This window comes from Labrus bergylta, chromosome 15 (genome assembly GCF_963930695.1).
Source record: "Labrus bergylta chromosome 15, fLabBer1.1, whole genome shotgun sequence".
Classification (NCBI taxonomy): Eukaryota; Metazoa; Chordata; class Actinopteri; order Labriformes; family Labridae; genus Labrus; species Labrus bergylta.
In genome coordinates, this window is record NC_089209.1 from 20714402 (window position 1) to 20736702 (window position 22301).

The 22301-nt window shown below is 40.8% G+C and overlaps 1 protein-coding gene across 13 annotated transcripts in view; it reads left to right on the forward strand.

Moving 5' to 3' along the window:
- The window catches only part of nrxn3b (neurexin 3b), a 312178-nt gene that overhangs the window by 83620 nt on the left and 206257 nt on the right, over positions 1 to 22301 (forward strand). For all 13 annotated transcript variants that reach the window (XR_010668727.1, XR_010668728.1, XM_065963432.1 and 10 more), the window contains 2 exons: positions 13471 to 13909; positions 16991 to 17374. Coding sequence is in view for 11 of the 13 variants with exons in the window: in XM_065963432.1 (XP_065819504.1) it covers positions 13471 to 13909; positions 16991 to 17374 (823 nt within the window). In the remaining 2 variants the exon portion in view is untranslated. The remainder of the gene's footprint in view (positions 1 to 13470; positions 13910 to 16990; positions 17375 to 22301) is intronic.

Genomic DNA, 22301 nt, shown 5'->3' on the forward strand with positions numbered 1-22301 from the left:
CTGCTTTTTGGGCTCACATTGTTATTTCAAGATGTTAGAGTCAGAGTGTATGTAAAGGCCTTGTTTACTTGATGCCACAAGTTGACATCATCCTACTTAACTGAGTAAAAAGGAGAAACACAGCATAATAAAATGCGTTGGATTCACTTACCAGTGCATGCAGAAAGTGCTTTCTGTAATTAGTTGGCTTAGCATAAATAACATTCAGAAGGTTACAGGAGAACATGTGTATTTACATGCCAATTTGACTCCCTTCATAATCTTTTAAGTTTATTATAGTGACATTTCTACCCAGCCATGTTTCAATCTATCCCTTCACCACCCTCTCATCCCGCTTGTTTGTCCCTTCCATCACCACCTTCTCAATTTTGACAAGAGCCAGTAAGCCCAGTGATGTGCTGCCAAACTCTTGTCGAGCACCTCCCAGCATGCCTTTCGTTTAGCCAAGTAAGCCTCCATCAGACTGCTATATACTCCCTTCATCTGTGTTTTTTTTAGGCTGCACACATGTTTGGCTACTAGCTAAGAGAAAGTCACCTTGTGTGTGATGTTTCATGTTGCCGCTGAGATGCTCGCACTGCTGTTTTTGCTGCTGTTATCACACAGGATAATGCATCCCCCCGGTCTATCCTCAAACTGCTGAGACTCTTCATCTTTCCCCTGTCTCTCTCACAAACACAAATACATTGCATTTGTTCCTAAAACTGCCGCCTCTACTTCTTATCTGTAGTTTTATGAGCAAGTAACATCAGACTCAGACTGGCTCTGTTGATTATTAACTCTGAGTCTGTGGTTCCCAGTGTACAATTCAGCCTACAAAGAGACAAAATAACAACAGAAAGAGAGATAGAAGCCTGTCAAAGCAACGATAGAAACATATTCTACTTGTCAGTACGATCAAAGAATTATAGATGAATCAATATATTAATGACACATTTGGTGAACAGAAAAAGAACATCTTCCACCTTGTGAGAAAATAGACTTTTTCAGGGTGTGTGTTTTTTTTTTTTCAAGCTTTTGGGTATTTTATGTTTGTGCTGTTGCAACATTGTTGTTTTGCAGTTGTTGACAGCAGTGGTAGTCAGTCCAGCACAAAGCATGAAAGATAAATGAGCACTCAGGTCTGCAAAGCAAGCAGCTTGCAAGCCGTATACAGTCTTATATACTCTCTACTCTACACCTTTGCAGCATAAGAGAAATTCAGGTTTTAGCATGCGTAACTAAAGCATCATCAGCGGGGAAAAATCCTAGATCCACCATGTTTAGGTGAGACATTTCTGTTGCTGCAGACTTTTTTAAAGCTTGTAGTTGACTCAATTTTGGTTTAATAAATGATTATGAATATGTTATCATAGTCAAAGTGCTGTGCTTGTTTGGTCTAATTCTCTGTATTTGAATTCCCTGCTGCTGGTCTAATACATACTGTTTTGACAGATAATGCACCAGCTGTTCTATACATTGATGCACATAATGATGCAGTGCATTCACACAAAAGTGTTGAACCAATCCTCAAATGTGCTTCCTCATGCATCCTCCAGTTTAGGCAGATATGACATTTCCAGTGGAGTCATATTGGAGTAGATCTTGGTTGCATAATAACTCAAAATATGCTTACTTAAAGAGGACATATTATACCCCTACTAGACTGTCCCCTGTGGTCTAAATGAAACATCTGTGCTGTGCTTTGGTCAAAATATAACACGAATAAAGCACCAGAAGAGGTTTGTGACCCTGTATAAACCAGCTCTCTCAGAGCGCTACGTTCTGTATGTGTCTCTTTAAATGCAATGAGCCCCCCTGAGTTTTCCTGGTAGACATCATTCCTCTGTAGCGAGAATAACAATGGCTGACCTGCACAAAAGTTTTGCTCTAGGCTGGGGGTGGGGGGGTTTTAAAACTGGTCGCTGCCCGACTCCACTCGTCACTCTTTAACCTTAATATAGGACTCTTTCAATCAAAAGAGCACTCCACAAGGTTTATTTACAGAACAATATACCACTGTTTTCTGGAAATGCATGATTATGACCTCGTGAGGAAGAAAAGATGTGAAAAAAGTCACGTAGCCAGCCTGGTCTGTGTCACGGTCTTTCCCAGCACAGCACAGCGTGCACTCAGCTTTCAGTACACAATGAATGGGGATGGGTTTTTAATCACATCAGGTCACAGTGATAGGGGCTGCTGCACCCGCTGTAATGACAGTGTGTGTTTTAGTATTTTATACTGGTATATTAGTCGCACCGGTGTATAAGACGCAGACAACTTTTAAGAGTAAAAAAATAGGTATTAAAAGTGCGTCTTATACCCCGGATTTTACGGTACTTGATTTCTGCTCTATTTATTTATGTGTAAATTGCTCCACATTCTTCTTTTAAGCGTTAAATAATAATTCAAACACATAAGTTGTCTTCAATAGACAATTAAACTACACACTAAACTCCTTTTGAACCTTGCTCTCTTTTAGATTCTGCTCTAAATTAACATTGTAATACGGGCCCCAATTTGGATTGACTTTGCTTTTAGAAACAGCCTCAAGTGGCCAGTTTAGGAACTGCAGTCTTTGGCACTTCAGCATTGGTTGCATTTCTCAGACCCTGGGATTGTGCCTTGGTTTAACAGTGTTTGTCATCTAGATGCTACCTTCATGTGTGTGATCAAAAAAGGCTTTTCACCAGAATAGAGCTGCCAAATGAGCTGTGCACAAGATCGATGTGAATGTTCATGCACAACCCTAACACTGCAAGTTAGACGGAAAACTACAAAAAACAAATAAAGTTAGCAAAAATCTGCTTAAAAAGCTCCTAAGTGCTCTAGAATCCACAGAGTGAGCTTATAGTTCCCTGTGCTTTAACCCTAATAACAGACCCTTTCAGTATTCATGTAGACATTTAACACATTTGTTACATCAAAATTCTGATCAGTGCAACTTCAAGGAGAGAGATGCATTAATGTTAAGTGTGTGCATATTTCTTCATGGGTCGTGATGAAGAGGCATTAGTATCTTCATTTGATTCCAATATTATAGGACCAAGCGTGACTCAGCATGAGTTGGCCCTTGGGAGGGAACATTGGGTGGACAGCATCATGGAGGTGATTCACCATGTGGTTGGGTGGTTGTAGCATTGTGTGATCCTCAACTGTTCATCACACGTTGCTCCATTTAGCAGGCATGATGCCAGCTGCTACCCAGGATTGTGCAAACTGCTCACAACTGGCTATTTTATCTTCCCTTCATTCACAAAATCTCTTCTGTGGCTATTTGAAGCCCAACTTGAAGGCTTTCTTTGCGCTCTATTGTGTGTATGTGCAGCATGCGTCCACTTACATCTACTCCCTATGCATCATCCTTTTGTCTCTCTGCCTCTCTACCATATTTATTCCATCCTGCCCCCTCCACCTCCTCCTTTGGATTCAATATCCCAGGATGATGAGGGAGTGATTCAGTTGAGTTTGGCCCGATCCACAGATCAGTATGCGTAAGTATTTCTGTCTGCCTGTGTGCGTATAAATGTCTGGCTCAAGCGCTTCAGATGCTACTTAAGCAAGACTGTGGGTGCACATTGGTCTCTGCTCACTATTAGATAAAAAAAAAAAAGTGCATCACTTATGAATAAGCTGAGGGAGGCATGTGTTTCTGCAGAGAGTGGATTCCTCCCTTTTCTTTCTGTCTGACAGTTAAAGGGAGAGTGCGTGCAGCCATCACAACCCCTCTCTCTTTAGTCTCCACTGCACTCATCTGCCCCCACAGGCTACATGCGTTGTCATCCATACACACATAACACACTCACATATATGTCCCGCCCACGCTCGTGTTTTGCCATGTGGGCTGTGTGTCATGTGACCAAGGGGGCCGGTGGGCAGCCGCCATGGCTCTCCCTCTCTCTCTCTCTCTCTCTCTCTCTCTCTCTCTCTCTCTCTCTCTCTCTCTCTCTTTCTCTGTCTCTCTCTCTGTCTCTCCGGTCAGCCTGATGTTTGCAGTGCCATGCAGTCAGTGCCTTCTCACACCATCCGGCCCCTCCTTCTGATGTCGCAGGGCACCCGTGGCAGCGCTGGAGTCGTGTAGTGGCAACTTGTGTCAGACTGTGGGGGCGGCCAGGGCATGCGCTGTCATGGCTGCTGAGAGAAGAGGAGATTCGTGCAGGAGGTGGAGGAAGGGCAAAAAAAAAAGTTGATGAGTAACAAGCAGAGAAACAAGCATGAGAGGATAGAAAGTGTGAGAATTAAAAATAGTGGGGGGAGAAAGGATACGGGAGATGACAGGTGCAGGTGTGATGAATGTTAGCGGGGGAGGGAAGAAGCAGAAAAATCGTGACCTGGACAGAGATCAAGTGAACGATAAACAAGTGAGGAGAAGACGAGAGAGGCCAAAGACCAATATTTGGCATTTAAGAGGAATGTGTCCTCATTAGTTTAGTCTTAGTCACCACTGTATTTTCAGGCAGCTCTCGTCCCCCCCCCCCCCCCCCCCCCCCAATTCAAATGCAAATGTCACTCTGTCCCTTTCATTTTCTATCTTCTTTATTTATATTACCCCTTACTGCCAAACAGTGATGGATGGGTACAAACCTCAGACTTAATGGAAGGTCTTCACATTTGACACACAGCCCCCCCCCCCCCCCGTGGCTCATACACAGGATTTGTTTACAGGATTATGCTCTAGGTTCAACCCTATGCACATATTGAATATCCTCCTCTCAAGGGAACTCAAACCTAGCACTGTTTTATAAAACAAAACAAACATACATTTCACAAGATATATTCTATATTTATATTCTATAGTTAGTGGGCAGAGAAGTACAATTACACCAATGATAAGTGATCCAAATAAAGGGACTGATTTCTTTTTCAAAATGAGAACAGTTTTGTGAGTCAGACTCAAGTTACGAAGGTTTCTGCTAGAAACGGTGATTACTCATAATTTCTCTATTTCACCCTGTGTGGTGCCTTCTTTATTGAATCCATTAAGTTAACCTCTGCTTTACTCAGATGCAATTTGATGTAATTACAGAAAACAAGTTCATGTCTCTTCATATTAGTCACACTGTGAGGTCTTCTCACTCCAGCTTTCTACAGGAAACTAACACCAAACGTTGTTGCTTCTTATCTCTTAATCACACGACTGCTTCTAATTCTAATCACATCATTCTTTAAGGGAAAGATCCTTAAACAATACTGGCTTGCTTTTATTTGATGTTTTTCTGTCAAATGGAAATGTCAGACAGGCCTGAAGTACCTTAAGATTAATCATGAAGAAAAGACAATGTACAAAAATGAAAACCACCGTCTCCATATGGCACTGAAATGTTTCTAAAGCTCGACCATGAAAGACACTGAAGTGTAACAAAGTTCAGGAGTGTGCAAACAGTATTATAAATGCAGCGGTGGTGATGCTATGAAGTCTAAAGCATTTATTGGTCCAGCAGAAAAACCTGCTACTATTTTCATTAGTGAAGATTGAAAGATTTGGTAAGAAACAACGCTGGGTTTGGAAACTGAAGCCAATGCAGACGTGCACTGAATTGATGAATATCAGCTTGAGGCTGACTCTAAAATCGAGTAAATTCCCAGAGACCCCTCATAATAAAAAGCCCAGCTTCACAGGAAAAATGGCAAAGTGCCCATTTCGATCAGATTCAGAGTAGCACCCATTGGGCTGATACTGATAGGTGTTTAATATAACAATTTAGGCGTCGTCTATTTTTCAAATGAGTCTTGTGATTGGATGTATTTAAATTCAGTCAGTTGTCCCTCCTATGAAATGTCCCTGAAACATGTCATACAAACTGCCTGTTTCTGATCTTTCTCAAAGACAGTGTAAGACTCCCTCACTGCTGACATTTTCTTTCACGTTGACCATAAAAAAAAGAAACCAGTGTGACCAACATGTGACTTCACAGTTGAAAGGCAGCCGACGGCTTCACTGCGGTCCCTCCGCTCGCTACTCTCGAATTGGACACTCGAACACAGATTTTTGATTAAAAAAAAACCACGTTTGGTAAAACGGTTTTAAAACCATCAGATCCCGACAAAAGCCGAGCTTAAATCAGCATTCAAAGGAAAAAAATCACTGGAAGAATCGAGAGTGACGGCAGGGCATGACGAAAAACAGAGCAGAGAAAAATTCAGCCACAGTGACAGACAGCTGGAGGAGCTGGAACACGCTGCAGCTGAATTTCCCCTTAAAGTTAAAGAGTAGATCCTGGTAAAGATAAAAGTTATTCACAAAGCATCTTAGCCCTGAAGAGAGCTCCTAAAGTAAAGATCTAAGGATGAAGAGTTTCTCACAGAGAAGAAAGAAGAAAAGATTCCAGCTCTATCACAGCCTCATAGTTAATATCAGATTGAGTAGACTCTTACAGTTAACTAGCATGGTGAATAAACATGAGCTCATAAATATAAGAAAAATACACAATATTTTTATAATTAGAGCTCAAATAATTAAATAAAGTTGTAATTGACTTTTGCATCAGAATGGTTCAAGAGTAGCCTAAATTGGTGACTGTTATTATTCCAATCAAAAGTAACGTTCCTGGCGGTTACAATGGTCGGGCCAGTGATCTTTGAAAACCAGTGGCCCGGAGGGCATCAGCTTACTGGCTACATTGTTCGCTGATGAGCCAATATCTGCAAACAGGGCCGATATTGGCCGACAATATGTTGTTCAACCAATCCTTTACTCATTATATTAAAGCATGAAGATCTGATTAAACATAATTTTTAAAGGCATGGTTGAAGGTGACAGGTGTATGAAGTTCGATTTCTCCTGAAGGACACTTATTAAGCATTGTATCAGTAGTAAACTGGTAGTATTTTTAAATGGTCGTGCATCCATGCGGGCATCCATGACCGGTCTGTCGGCAGCAACCGTCTTGCGGCTATGTTGCCGCCGCTGGCCGCTGCCAGCTCAGCAGCCAAGACGAGGAGCCGGGGCCGGCTCGAGCTGGGGCGGACTGGTATTGACGGTGCGGTGTGAGTCTGTTTTCTGCCAGGAATTTCCAAGATCAATTCTGGAAGAAATCTCTGAATCAGTTGAGGAAATGGTCTTATGTGTTGAAGTAAATATGTCTGTAAATGTTTTTATTACTATATTTTTACTGCTATACTGTATATTTTGGAGAAACTGTAACGATCGAATTTCCCTCTGGGATTAATAAAGTATTTCTGATTCTGATTCTGAACTAGAGGACCTTAGTGGGAGTGGCCTGCGGTGCTGTGCATTCTGGGATTTGGTGTCTTTCATCCACATGAGCCAAAAAGACACTTTCTGCCTTTTCTCGGCCAAGAAGGCACCAACTTCAAAATTGATTTCACATATCTACTACATATATGACCCAATGTCAACACAGATTCATGTTTCAACGGGTGAAGTATCCCTTTAAGCTAATTCGAGCCACTGAACTTAACCTGTTTGGTTTACATCTTGTGGTCCAAATGTGGCCACTTTTTTCACCAAAAAGCATCACAACCAATGTTTTACATTACAGCGGCTAAAACAGCTCCTTAAATAAAGTCTGTGCAGTCCTCAGTATTTCTGCCAGAACTTACATTAGATTAACATCAATTTCAAGTTATGGAAACCACAGCTCTGGCTCATTTGATTCCAGAGAGAGATGCAGTTTGTTGGCTTTCTTTATAAAAGAGACAGTTGCAAATAAGTGAACACAAATGACTGATCTGTAATGTGATATTATTGACAGGAATCATTTGTTTAAGAGCAAACCTAGGCAATTAATCCTATATCTTTCTACCTGCTGTGCATATGGTGCCAGGTTCAACTGTGAACAATCAGTGACAACATGCACGACATATACAGAGAAATATGTGAATACATATCTATATATAGTTTTCTATCAAGGCTGTCACACCTGCAATAAGCACATATCAACACTTACAAAGATTAAACTGAATAAAGTGACAGACACACACTCTCTCTCCCTGCATGAAAACCCTGACATTAGACACTACATGGTACATGTATGCTGAGGTGTTGCTGAAGGTTGAGAGACAGGTGTTGTTTTTGCAGTGGTGCAGCAGCAACACATTTTGCAAGGCAGGTAAAATAATAGTTCATGTGACAGCCTGACTACAACACCTCCCTGTGTCAGCCAGGGTACTGTATGCAATGAGTGTACAACAAGACACTGATAAAGCTAGCTGCCTGAGTAAATGTAGATTTTTTCACATTAAAGGGTAATTTCAACCAAAGAATCTGTGCTACATATTTAGAAGCAAAATCATAGTGAAAGAGAGAATTTTGGTTCAAGAAAAGGGCAAAAGAGCCCGACAGATATTATCGGCCGATATTAGCGTATCCAGTGACTATCTCTATCGGCTACTTTAATCGCAGATATGCGCCAGTATTACTAGATTTATCCACCAGTCAAATAGCCTTTCATTTGAGTCTCATTGCATTACACTAGCAGTTCTTTTTTCACCAGCAGAGTGTGCTACATGGATTACAACAAGCTCCATCACAGTGTCAAGCAGCTTACTTTCCAGTTGGGTGACCATCTGTTCTTCATTACACATCTTTTCCACAAGTGTTTGATAACTGTATTTGAGTATTTAACATGATAAATGGGTATATCTAGATTTATCTCTACAGATCAAAGATAGATCTAAGAATGATATCGGCCGATATATCGGTATTGGAGTCTTTCTCTACCAAATATCAATAACTGCAAAATCTCATATCTGTTGGGCCCTTATATTAAAAATACTGAATCTGGTGCTGCAACTTCATACAATAGAGCAGTTTGAATCAACTTTTCACTGCACATAATATTGTTCGATAACATATGTCACATATTACATTGACCTTCAAAAGTAAAAAGTTATACAGACACTTTGTAAGCATCATTTAATAATTACATTATTTGTTAATCTGTCTCACACTGTTAGATACTGACCATGACTTGCAGAATTACTGCTATTAAAAACACCACTTTACATAGCTTTGTCTTTAATCCCTCTTGATTAGTTTTTTGATTTGTACTTCTATCCTTATCCGGTTTTATTTACCTATTTACTTACACTGAAAGAATTTATTCTCATACTCCCTCTGTAATGGTGCTCATGTCTGTGTTTTTGCTGCTTCAGCAAGTAAATCTCCCCTCTTGGGATCAATAAAGGCTTATCTTTTTTTAAATAGGTCTTATTTTCCCCCTAAACAACATCCTGGTGACTCAGGGTAATACATACACTTTGCTGTGTACTACTTTCTCCAGGGTATAAAGTCCATGATAAAACAGTTAGTTAAAACAGGGGCATTATTTCTAGAAAACACCCGTTTTCGAATTTTAACTTCACACTTTAAACAACACAGACATAAGCTTTATTAATTTGAGTTGGATGCAGAAAAGTCAGCAGGAAGCTTTTCTAAAACTTACTTCATACCATCAGAACTATCTGTATGGCTGCATTGTGTTGCAGCAAGCAAAACTGAGAAAAAACCCTGTAATACTTCACATCCCAGACATTTTAAAATTGTAATTAACACTATGTTGATCCTCAGTAATTAAAACAGACTGATCTATTTCTTTCTTTCATTAAAGTGTTAAACTATCCAGGCTTAAAGTCTACCTACTGTCTAAAAAGGGGAGGAAAACTTAAGACCAAAAAAACATTGGTATAAATAATCCAGGTCCAGGCACTCAGGATGGTTGGAAGAATATAAAAGGCCTTTAATTCATTGGGCTACAAACATTAAAATACACCAACGCATATCGGCTTACCAGGAAAACAACATCAAAAAAGAAACACACCATGTCAATATAAACACTGTTATGGGACAGCAGATGTTGACTATCAATTCAATATACAAAAAGTCTGAGATCCATTTAAATACAACATCATACCATGATGATCGATCTACTGTCTGTTGAAACATTAATCTGCTGCTAGTATATAACTGAACGTTTGATTTGTTTTTTAGTGTCTATTTAAAACGTTGGGTCATTTTTTATATGCTTTTGTGTTGAAAGTGTGTGAAAGTAAAACTTTTTTGCAGCAAGGCTCTATGAGCACCTTGTTAGAATGTGTGTGTGTGCGTGTGCGTTTGTGTGTGTGTGTGTATCTTGTCTGCACTTCAGTGGAATTACCTCGCTTCTTCATTAACACTGGGGCTAAATCATCAGCTGACAGCAGCTGCGGCCGGGGCCAAGAGGACACGAGTACTGATCTGAAGTAGATTAGGGAGGAGATTGTGTGTGTGTGTGTGTGTGTGTGTGTGTGTGTGTGTGTGTGTGTGTGTGTGTGTGTGTGTGTGTGTGTGTGTGTGTGTGTGTATTTGTGTGCATGCAGACTTTGCGCTCCCACCCACCTGCCCTTCCCTCACCCTTACCAGGGCCCGATCAATACACCATCGTGGAGCAGAGATGGAGGATCTGGGCTTTATGGAGTCGTTACATTCCCCCGTGTGTGTGCGTGTTATGAATGGGCCCCATAAGGCTGCTGATAGGCCGAAGGATAGCGTGGCAAAGCACAGCCATAACGAAAGGCAAAGATGAGGTTCACATAGGCGCAGTAGTCAGTTCCTCTTTTATAACATCATTTCGATTAGGTTATTGATCCGCCTGCAGCAGAACAGACATAATCATAATCCCAAAACAGATCGGAGGCTGGCTGATTGAAGATTAGTTTGTCTCAGAATAACATCGGCGTGCCTGGGAGAGTTTGTAAAGACTTTTCCTTGTCAAGAAAACAAAGATAGAGAGCAAGGTTTTCCAGTGTCGAGTCGACAAACCAGGTTTTTTATAGAACCAGAACAGCTTGTTACCACTTTGATGGAGACATTGTGTCGTGAGGGAGTCACAGAGATTAAGGATTCTTTCCTTTAAATTTTAACGTGATTTATCTCTAAGACAGACATGGTTTGCCTTGGAACTTCAGCAGGCTTGAGCAGTTTAAATCCCAGAATTGCTCAGTGACCATCACTGGGATGAAAAAAAAGTCTTTATTGCAAATGAGCAACATTAAAGCATTTTTCATCTTTCTTTCTCTTTTCATGTAAAATTCAGTTTGTTCTTTGAAGCAAGACTTGTCTAAGAGCTCGTTGAAAGAAGAAGAAAAGGTATTTGGCTTCAGATGAAAACACATCAAAACATTGGTTATGATGGTTGAAGCTGGAAGAATTTTGAGCTACAGGGCAGTTGCAACATTTTTATAAAAATTCTCCTTCAGAATTATCCCTGGCTATCATTTAATAATGATAGCCAATGAGTAAGATACGCCTAGATTTTAGCCTGAGTCACATTAGCATGCCTAGCATATACTCAAACTTTGGAGCAGCAGTAGCATGGCGTCTAATAGGACTAAAGGGTATAGTGTTTTGCAGACAAGTGTTAGTGTGTGATGTCAGACAAGTGACCTGAAGAACATCATGATGGTACTTTTGTGATGCAAACCAAGACAACCAGTTTTCTCATTTTCATGACTAATCTACAATAAAAGTCTCTTTGATATCACCATCAGAGAACATCTGTGTCTGAAATCTTGTGCGATTATTATTATTATCAGAAGCTGAATTTTGTGGGGCATAGCTACTATTTTGTTGCTATGTCAGACAAATGGGAAAGTCAGAAGAATGGACTCATACATTGAAAAAAAAAAAGATCTATAATTTATAAATATTTAAAATAATAATTGGTTGCAGTCATGCTGCACTTTGGTGTAGTAGTTAGCTCTGTTGCCTCACAGTGAGGGTTCCTGGTTCGAATCCAAGTCGAACATGTGCCTTTCTTCGTAGAGTTTGAATTCATGGGTTCTCTCCGGGTACTCCGACTTCCTCCCACAGAGCCATGACATGCTTTTCCGGCTAATTGGTGACTCTAGAATTGCCCGTGGCTTTGAATGTGAGTGTGGCTGCTTGTCTGTCTCTATATGTCAGCCCTGAGATTGACTGGGCGACCAGTCCAGGGTGTACCCCGCCTCTCGCCCCAATGACAGCTGGGATCAGCTCCACCCGCTGTGACCCCGAACCTAAGAAGCGGTACAGAAAAAGGATTGATGATAATTGCAGTGACTGATTTCAAATGATGCTGTAGTTCTGTATTTGTGAGAAATTCTGCTTATTTGATGGATTGCCGCTTGAGATGAACCATCTCGTTTTCGAGGGGGTCCAACACAAGAACAAAAACATTATATTACATACACATATAGTTTTCATAGGAAACACAAAATAAATATAGACTTGATTGCAGGTATCTGAAAGGAAATAAGCTTCATTAGCTGTGTGTGGTGCATTACAGTCAACTAAGTGCTTGACAAAGTAAGTGGTAAGTATTTTGTGTGTCATGTTCAGGAGATTTAGTGGAGCCATTAACCGCATTGACAGCTACATCACTATGTTTGTACTGTACTCAGACTCACACACACAAACACACACACACACACACACACACACACACACAGGCATATTTTCAAAGCCAGTGGCCTCGCAGCATTTAATCTTCAACATCTCGCCCTCTTTCTCTCTCTGTTTGCCTCCTGACATATTTTCTTTTTTTTGTGTAGCTTCCCCCTCCTCTGCTGCCCTTATTCCCACCAGTTCGTCTCTCTCTCTCCCCCCCCCCCCCCCCCCCGCTGGTTTCTCTCTCTCTCTCTCTCTCTCTCTCTCTCTCGTCAGTCCACCTCCAATCTCGGGTCACCTGTGTTGATTTACTGTCAAATCTTCCAGGATTATTGGTAATCTCACAGCAGTAAAATCTGTTTGCTGACAGCTGTGGTCCCTCTAACAGTGTTGCTGTTTCCTGTACACACACTGCCCTATATACCAGAGCCTTCCTCCCTCTCAAGCAAAGAAAAAAAATACATTCATTTTCTACCTCAGTGGATTCCAATTGACAATATTCTGCTCTCCTTTTATGTGCTATTCTGTTGTTATTGACTGTAACGTGGGTCTGCTTTCTTCTTCCATGGATTAGAGGGTTGAGGCAAATTTAATGTGGGTAAACCGGGATAATATTTGGTACATTCTCACCAAGGTCCCATGGGCTTTCACGACATGTTCTTCAAGACTGCTCGTTTTGGAACATTACAGGGGATCGCTCACATAATAATGCAGCCATCGGTTCTCACGCTTCACTCCGTTGGCAGGTGTTCAATCAGACCAAAATGCGGTCATGGATTTGTGTACAATCTCCTTTTCATCTCGAATAAATTGAAGTTGAAATGGAAAATAACTGAGAAACAAATTGAGCCCCACACACCTCAGAAGATATTAGTTTTATCGATCCATCTGTCCTCGAATCTCTAATGTGTTTTATTACTTGAGTATGATGCTCTGATATTATAGTTTGATATGAAGTGCAGTTCATTACTTGGAAATACCTCTTTTCAATGATTCTGCTCCCACAAATAATACCTTGTAGTTGTGAAAGAAAGCAAACACAAAACAGAATCCCTCTAAGACATGTTTTCCACCGAGGTATGAAAGCTCATATACATATTTAATATACTGTGCGTCTTTCCCAGGTGGTGTATAAAAACAACGATATCCGCTTGGAGCTCTCCCGTCTGGCCCGCATCGTGGACCCCAAGATGAAACTCCAGGGCGACGTGGTCTTCAAGTGCGAAAACGTACCCACCCTCGACCCAATCAACTTCGAGACCCCGGACTCCTTCCTGGCGTTGCCGAAATGGAACACAAAACGCGTCGGCTCCATCTCCTTCGACTTCCGCACCTCCGAACCGAACGGGTTGATCCTTTTCACCCACGGTAAGCCCCAGGACAGACGGGACGCCAAGGGCCAGAAGAACAACAAGGTGGACTTCTTTGCGGTGGAGCTGCTGGATGGAGGTCTGTTCCTGCTGCTGGACATGGGCTCCGGCACCATCAAAGTCAAAGCTACTCAGGCCAAGGTCAATGACGGCGCCTGGCACCACGTGGACATCCAGAGAGACGGTCGCTCAGGTAAGGATAGAGGACTACATTATCCCAGTTTTCTTATTTTGAAGTAGACATAAACGTTCATCTACTAATAGAGATGTCTTTTTAGTTTAACATCGCTGTTCTGTTCTGGGCACATTACGCTGTAAAGTAAACTGTGATCAGCTCTGTGTTTTGGGAAAGCACTGGGGTGCCATTATGTCACCGTTTTTCCTTTCTGTCTGTTACACACACACAAGCACAAACACATAATCAAGAAAGGCTTCAATCACGACACAGAGCTTCTGGCTCAATTAAAAAGATGTTGCCTGAGGCGATACAGAATTTGAATTTATGGGCAGAGCTGACAAGGCAAATAAAATACTCCAGGAGTACAGGGTAATCAAACCAAGAGAAAGAAAGGAAAGCTCTAGTACAATATGTCTTATGATACGGAGTGCAGAATGGTTGCAGTGTAACTGAAGCACATTGTAAGAATTTAAGTTTAAATTTAAACTGTTGGTTTGTTGGTTGACAGTGGAATATCTCAACAACTATTTCTGCCATGACATGCAAGAGGATAAATCACTCTTTGGATCACTGTGCTGGTTATGGGTCACTTTCATGTTTTAAGATGAATTGCAATGAAATCCTACAATTCATTTAGCCGACGCTTTTATCCAAAGTTACATACATCAGAGAGTTAGTACAAAACAAGCAAGAAGGAATCAAAGTCATTAAGCGCTAACAAATAGCTTTAACTCTGATTAGACACACAGGAGCCGACAGTCAGTGCACAGAGGCAAAGCACAACATCGATCATCAAATTCTGTACTGATTTCAATCAAGTTCCTCTCAAGAGGAATTGCATTCAATTTACAAATCCTCAGACTTTTATCTGACATTATCTGATAACATTTAATATTAATCAGATTAATGATTTTGTGTATTTTGATTCTCAAGAGCTTGCACCTTGAACTTTCCTGTAAGATGTAAATTGTTTAAGTCAATGGAAATTTAAAACGAGAAAAACAAACCTTACAAATTACAGCACTTTATTATTTGCACTGTCTTTCTCCCAATTGGACTGCACCAGTGTGCAAGGATCAAAGTTGTAACCATCTTAGTGCTTTTTTCCCTCCTGCATCACAAGCCCTGTGTGATGTAAACGTCCTCTTTATATTAATTTCTGTGGTGATTTATTGCCGGGGAAAACGCCTTAGTTCTCTCTCGATAGCTACAAAGTCCATTTCCCTTTCTGCTTCCTTCCATCTGTATGTCCTCTGACCTGAAAACATGGCCGAGTACACAGAAAGTATTAGAAGAAGATTATGTTAGAGAAAAGGGTTAGAAACTTCTGTTGCCTTCAGCTCCAAAACCCAACACAATCTCTGCATTAGGTGGGATCCTCCTGAGGACCTGGCTGTGTTAGTCGGCGCTACAGCCTGTGTTATATATCAGGTTAGAGCAGCCAATTTAGCTGTGTGTCAGAGCGCGCTGCTTTGATTAATCACCGGCACAGCCCCCAGTGCGATAGCAGAGCAGAAAGTAGGATTTTCACAAGGAAAAGGAGGAATGAGACAGATATATGGATACTAGTCTGAGGGATGGTTAACACCAGGCATAATCACACTTGTGGCTCGAGTGAAATGTTAATAAGAGTTGCAAGTGAATTAAATTCTTTATCCTCAAAGAACTCCAGTCAGAATCTCCCTGTCAGGCTTCAAGGTGAACGTATCACAAGTACAATGTGGGAACTCATACCATTCCTTTTTTGTGTGAAGAGTGATCTTTTCTTCTCTTTGCTTCGACTACTCGACCTCATTTAAGAATTATGAGGAGCGTTTGATAGAGGTTATGTTCTACAAGAAGAAAAGATAAAGCTTTACCCTGTGATGAGAGATTTGTTTTTAAAGGCCAAATATGTTATCAATAGGTAACTTACAGTAATACAAGTCATGTGATTTTATTTTGGGGTTTAATAAGTTTCCCATTGTCTCCACTGATATAAAAAATAATAATTTCAAACAGCATCTGAAACTACAAATGACCAAAAAGACTTGACAATCATTTCTTTGCTTATTGATTGATTTGTGGTCATTTTGGCTTTGAGTTGGGGGAAACAAGACTGAGAAAAAGCACAAAACAAGAGTGTTTTTTTAAAGATAAAATTAGATCACAGGGGGTGCTGTGGCCCAATGGTTGGAGCATGTGCCAAACGGCCGGCAGCCCTGTTTTTGATTCAGATTGTTGCTTTTATCTCTTGGGTCGTTCCCCGCCCTCTCTCTCTCCCCGGTTTCTGACTCTATCCACTCTCCACCTCTAGAATAAAGGCATAAAAAGCCCCCAAATAACCTAAAAAAATTATAATATAAAACTTAAATGGAAAGAACCTTTCAAGATTATTCACTTTGTGGTCTTGGCTCTTCTCATGGCTGTATATTATACGCAGAGACCCTCTGCTTTTGGATTAGTTATTTTGTTTTTTATAAGCCTATTTTACCCCTGACTCATTTTCCCCTGCCCCCCTCATTCGATAATTTTGGGACTCAAAAAGAGTTCCCCTAGAGAGTGTTACAATTTCAGTGATCAGTGCAATTTTGGCTGCCAAACACGCCTTCACATACCCAGGCTGAATCTCGGCAGGTGTGCTGTTCTGTTTTTGTCCACCTCCCTTAAAACCACGCTTGTGTTCAGCAGCACCTGCAATTTGTTTGAATGTCTGCAAATTTACGCAAAAAAATCTTTCAATCATTGTAACCCCTGTCCTCACTTTTATCATCAAAAAAGTGTCTGTCAGTCTCGTATTCACTGAAAAACTTTCACTTTTCTTTCATCTCAGAATAACTTTTTTTCCAAGTATAAAATACTGCAAAATGAGGGCACGGTATGTCTTATTTTATGTGGAGTTTGTGTCATTTAGGAAATATAACCTGTTTTCTGACAGCTTTCAACATTTTGCAGACCACTTAAGTGGAAAACATGACATTTTATTTGAAATAGAGATATTATCTCTGTCAGTTTTTTACAGCATATGACAGCGGTAGGTTACATGACATGTTGACAAGTACATCTTTGCAGTGTAGCGTCTAGCTTGTCTTTAATAATGGATATTTTTCCCTCCAGGCATCATCTCAGTAAACAGCCGCCGGACTCCTTTCACAGCCAGCGGGGAAAATGAGATCTTGGACCTGGAGGGGGACCTTTATCTGGGTGGTCTGCCTGACAACCGTGCAGGCCTGGTGCTCCCCACCGAGCTCTGGACAGCTATGCTCAACTACGGCTACGTGGGCTGCGTGCGGGATCTGTTCATCGACGGACGCAGCAAGGACATCCGGCAGTTAGCGCAGTCCCAGAATGCAACGGGCATCAAGTCTTCGTGTAGTAAGGTGACGGGGAAACAGTGCGACAGTAATCCATGCAAGAACAATGGCGTATGTAAGGAGGGATGGAACCGCTTTGTGTGCGACTGTACTGGATCTGGCTACTGGGATAGCACCTGTGAGAGAGGTAAGACTTCTTTCCAATCATTCCTCTTTATGTGGTGAGTGTTGACTCTCTCTTAAAGTGATGATTTTAAATCTTATTGGGTTTGTCAGGAGGCGTATTGATTTGTTTGTAAAAGACTTTTTAAAGAGGGCACAGCAGCTGCACTGCTCCTTTTACGTGCTACAAAATCGATCTGGAAGGGTGCTTATGGAATAGTGTCGTGTTACTTGCTACAGATGGTGTTTGTGTAGGCTACAGAATTCAAACTGGCTACAAGAGTTATGAAATAGTTTAACAAAGTTCAAAAATGCCTATTTCTGGTTGTAAAGTGTAGCAGTGACGTCCAGCGTCTGCAAGCAGAGTGGACAGTTCTCTCTGTGTTTTCTACGGACACGAGTGTGACTTCAGACACTCCCTCCCTCCTAATATTTATGGGAGCTTTGCTGAAAGATTTAATAGGATTTCACTTTTCTGCCAAGTGGTTTTTGGAGAAGTGAAGTCCCCTTCTTCTTTTTTTTTTTTGCTGGAGAAGGTTCTGCAGTAAAATTGAACTTCTCTCTGCTGGTGAAATGGGCTCTCCTTGTCTCGGTTTTAAGAGCTTGAACGCATTAAGTTTTTATGAGACGGTGGAGATAGGGACACTCCAAGCTGGGGGAAGTGCATGTTATCGCACTATTGTTCAGATTGTCCTTCAATTTTTCACCGTTTTACTGAGATTTTTTTTAAGGGGGGGTGGTTTCAGTGGATGCCTTTAAGTACTTTGCTGAGACATGAGGTGTGTGAAGAAGCGTACTTGTAGGCAGAATAATGAGTATCTGGAGTGTTAGTCGATATAACTAGCAAGCAGTGTGACTGTGTTTTTACTGATTAAAGAAAGCCAACAGAGGATAAGGATCAACAAGTACGTTACATTTAGGAAGCTCTGTGTTATTGTATGCATTGTATGGACAGAAACATGTCGTGACAAACATTATGTTGTGGAAAGATTGAAATCTGCAGCAAAAGTTAAGCAAAGAAAAAAACTAAAGTAATCCCTCTTGGATCAGATGAACTCGTGAAATGAACACAGCTTCAAACGGCCATTCATAATGAAACAAAAGTTCACTTTACATTGCATCAATGTAGAGTGCATGTTCTGTCATGTTGTAAATGAAGGAAAACTTCCATTGGGAGCTTCGTTAGGCAGCCTGGGCTGTCTGAGCGATTTAACCTCTTCTTAGCCAGACTGTTGCATCTATTTTTGTAGCTCTCATGATGTTGTTTCTGCACCACTGCGGGGAAACAGCAGCTGTGGAGGCAGCACTGTTTTGGCTTGGAAATACTCCCAACAGCACCTTTGTGCCTCACTGACCCATAACGAGAAAAGTTATATACCTCCATACACTTACTCTCAGACTGCCCCCTTAGCTTGCTTCTCCTGTCCTGTTTCACATCCCCCCCCCCACACACACACACACACACACACACTCACATCTCTGTCTGAACGCTCGTACCTCTGCACTCTGTGACAGCTCTTGCCGATGGGTGATAGCCTGAGAGGCCGCCGGTCTGCCCTCAGGTTGTGGACCTGCAGAACAAAGCTTCAGTCTGTTCAGCAGTGGATTTTTACTCTTGACAGTTAGACTTGAGGTGATCTAAAATGAGCTGATTTTTTGGATGTGTTTCAAGTAGAAGCTGAATTCCTCCTGGTCAGTTTAGATTTTTGGAGGTTTCAAGCTCGTATAACTAGCCAGTTGTTTTTAAAGTATTGTAAATTAAGGCTTTAATTTCCCAAAGAAATTACCAAATGACTAACATGTATTTTATGAAGGAACATTTAATTTCTTTATGTTGTTGTTACGATGTATAAGATGTAGGGGTTGGGGCGAGATGATGGCCTAGCAGTTAGGATGCGCCCCCTGTATGGAGGCTATAGTCTGTCAAGCGAGTGGCCCGGGTTCAAGTCCAATCACTCTCCCTGATTTCCTGCTCTAAATACTGTCCTATCATATAAAGTCAATAAGTCCCCCCTCAAAAAAAAAATAAAAAAATAAAACAAAATAAAAAATAAATCTTTAAATATGTAGGGGTGGGACAAAATTTAGATATCACTATATATTATCCTGACTTGTATACAATTATCTAACTGCTAGTGCCAAATCTCAATATCTTTTAATCAAATAAATATGTTGCTCTAAAGAGATTTCCCTGCGATTACCTGACTCACCGTGCCAGTACTTCATGAGTTCTCATGGTGGCGCTTATGACATGAATGACGGAATCAACGGATGTTAACTGGCCATTGAAGAAGAAAATGTGGTACAGCGATGAAAAGTTGAGAATCAGCATAATAAGAGGGGAATCTGACACAACATTGGAGTTAGTCCTGCACTTTACCTTTTGAATTGATTTAAATATAAGTTTTTGGAGAGTGGCTGTATTGTGATATTGTTGTTATCGTGGGCAGAGAATCATATCCTATTGTTTATCGTATCATGTCTAAGTGACCCTAAGGTTTCCACCCATAATAAGCAGCATTTTATCTTTACTTTTCAACGACTTTAGATACAGGAAGGTGATTCTTAAGCTAGATGTTAGGCTCCACCAAAGGAAAATAGTTTGGGGAGACATGAGGAGTTTGTACGGTTTAAAAGAGGATTAATTCATTTTTGCAACAAAAAAAAACCTGTATTAATTCAGCTTTTTGTGTATGTCAGTCTGCACAAAACATGCATAGGTTAGAAAAGTTCTTCACTGAGAGTGTCACCAGACAGGAAGCAAAGCAATGATACGGATGTTTGATTAATACCACATGCTGAAAGTTTTGATAATTCTCACCAAAATATGATATTTTCAAATCTCCCCATATAGAAATCGGAAACCTTTTTAAGTCACTAAAAACAACCATGCCACATTCTCTGATGGTATGTTTTTGGGGCTTTTCACTTTGGTTTACAAACTGTTGTTTTGAGTGCCATTTTTTGTCGTTCCTATTCTGGGCGATATCAAGGTCAGGTATTGTAGACCTCTTCCTCTTCCTGGAGTATAATTAATCCCTCCGGGGTGTCTATTTCATCTGTACTCTCACCTGAACAAGTCTGAACCACCTCAGCCAGAGCTCCTGTCAGTGCAAAGCGCATTAGCTCGATACCAGGCGCTCTCAGTTTGCTGAATTGCTCACTTTCTCACGTAGAGTGAGGCCAGCCACCCTGTGGAGGTACCTCATCTCGGGTGGCTTGTGTCAGCAATTCTTTTTTTTTCACCTCACTACTCAAAGCGTGTGAGCACGGGTAAAAGGGTCGGAAAGAGGACCGAGGAGTAAATTGAGAGCTTTGATTTGGAGCTAACTCTTCTCTGACACCGTGAAGTCAGCGCTCAGTACCTTTTCTCTGCTTTATTTTCAGCGCTTACTTTCACCGTCTCCACCTTCACATAGGAAGGGGAGCTCATCTGAACTGCACAGGCCAAGTCATTCCCCCCCTCATTTTGATTGTCTGACCCTTAAGCGCACAGCAGGTCACAGTCTGATAAAAACCAAGATGAAAACATCATCTGCAAAAAGCACAAGGTCTGCATGGGGCAAAAAAATCTGTATTTTACAAATGAGTCTGGTTTCATTAGCTGTGATTCTCTTTAATGATGACTCATATTGCAGTTTGGAGTGGGATATCTTTGAAGCTTATTCATGAATCCTACAAAACAGAAACACTTCATGAAGAAATGGCTTTGATTTGAAATTTTTAGCTGGAACCGACGTTTGTATTTCCATTTTTCAGAATGAATGTGCAACACTTTGGTACAAATGGCATATTATTAGTTGCGCCTGTTGAATAGTGTTTTTTCCCCTCCTCCTCTGCGCTTTCCAGCAGCTCATGGAGCTCCCCAGTGACATATCAAACAAGCCCTGAGATGTATTCACACATGGCGCTTGCTATTGATCCCAAGCACGCGATATGGTACAACAGAGATTTGTGAGCGTATGCTGAGACAAGGGCTGGAATGATAGAAATCAGCGCTCTCCTGGGGAGAGCTACAAAGGTTATACATTTACATCACAATGACTGGCCTTTTGTGCTGACTTGGTGCTGGAATGTAAATAAGCCCTTCCTTTTCTTTGTTCAAAACCATTTTTTGACATCAGCCAACACCTTCTTTTAACAACTCAATTGGGTTTCTAAGTGATGAAAGTGTTTGGTGTTTTTGGAACTTGAGAATTTCCAGACAGCTCTCATTTAAGCAGAAACAAGGCCACTTTATTAAGAACACCTCATGCATCCAATTCAACTCCCTGCTGTAAGTCTATACAGATCTGAAACTGTTGCTCTGAATCTTTTTGATGACTCAGCTCATTTCATTACCATAGGAGTTATCTGTCATAGAGTTATATGCCATAGAATTCAAGGAATTGGGGTGTGTTGTAGAATAATTGCATTATATTTAGAAGTGTTTTAATTAATGAAATAACCTTTCATGTAAACTTGTATAGATTTTGCAGTCTCAGATTATTCATATGAAGGATTTTATGGATTCGCCTTGTAGTAAAGGACACGAAAAATCATTTAATGATTAATGAGTAGAATATAAACAAGCTGAATAAGTAAAAGAGACGTCTTCTGGGGGAAATGGATTCTGTCGTCTGTTGACATTTATGATATTGATTGCTGTCAACAAAGGAAGCCAAATTGTGTAAGCAATATGTAACTTGTGTTTTTCTTTGAATTACGTTTCTGCAGCCTCTATACCACAAACCTTATGTTTTATTTAAAAAAAACACACTATAATGAGTTCTGATACTTTAAAGGTCACATATTATACTCCTTTTCAACAAGTTTAAATAAGTCCCAAAAAACATGACTGACATTTTTTTTTCCAAAAGTCTACTATAAGGTGTCGATTCTGTATAGAACAGGCCGTTTCTGTGTCTGTAGCTTTAAATGCAAATGAGCTGCGTCTGACCACGCCCCTCTAG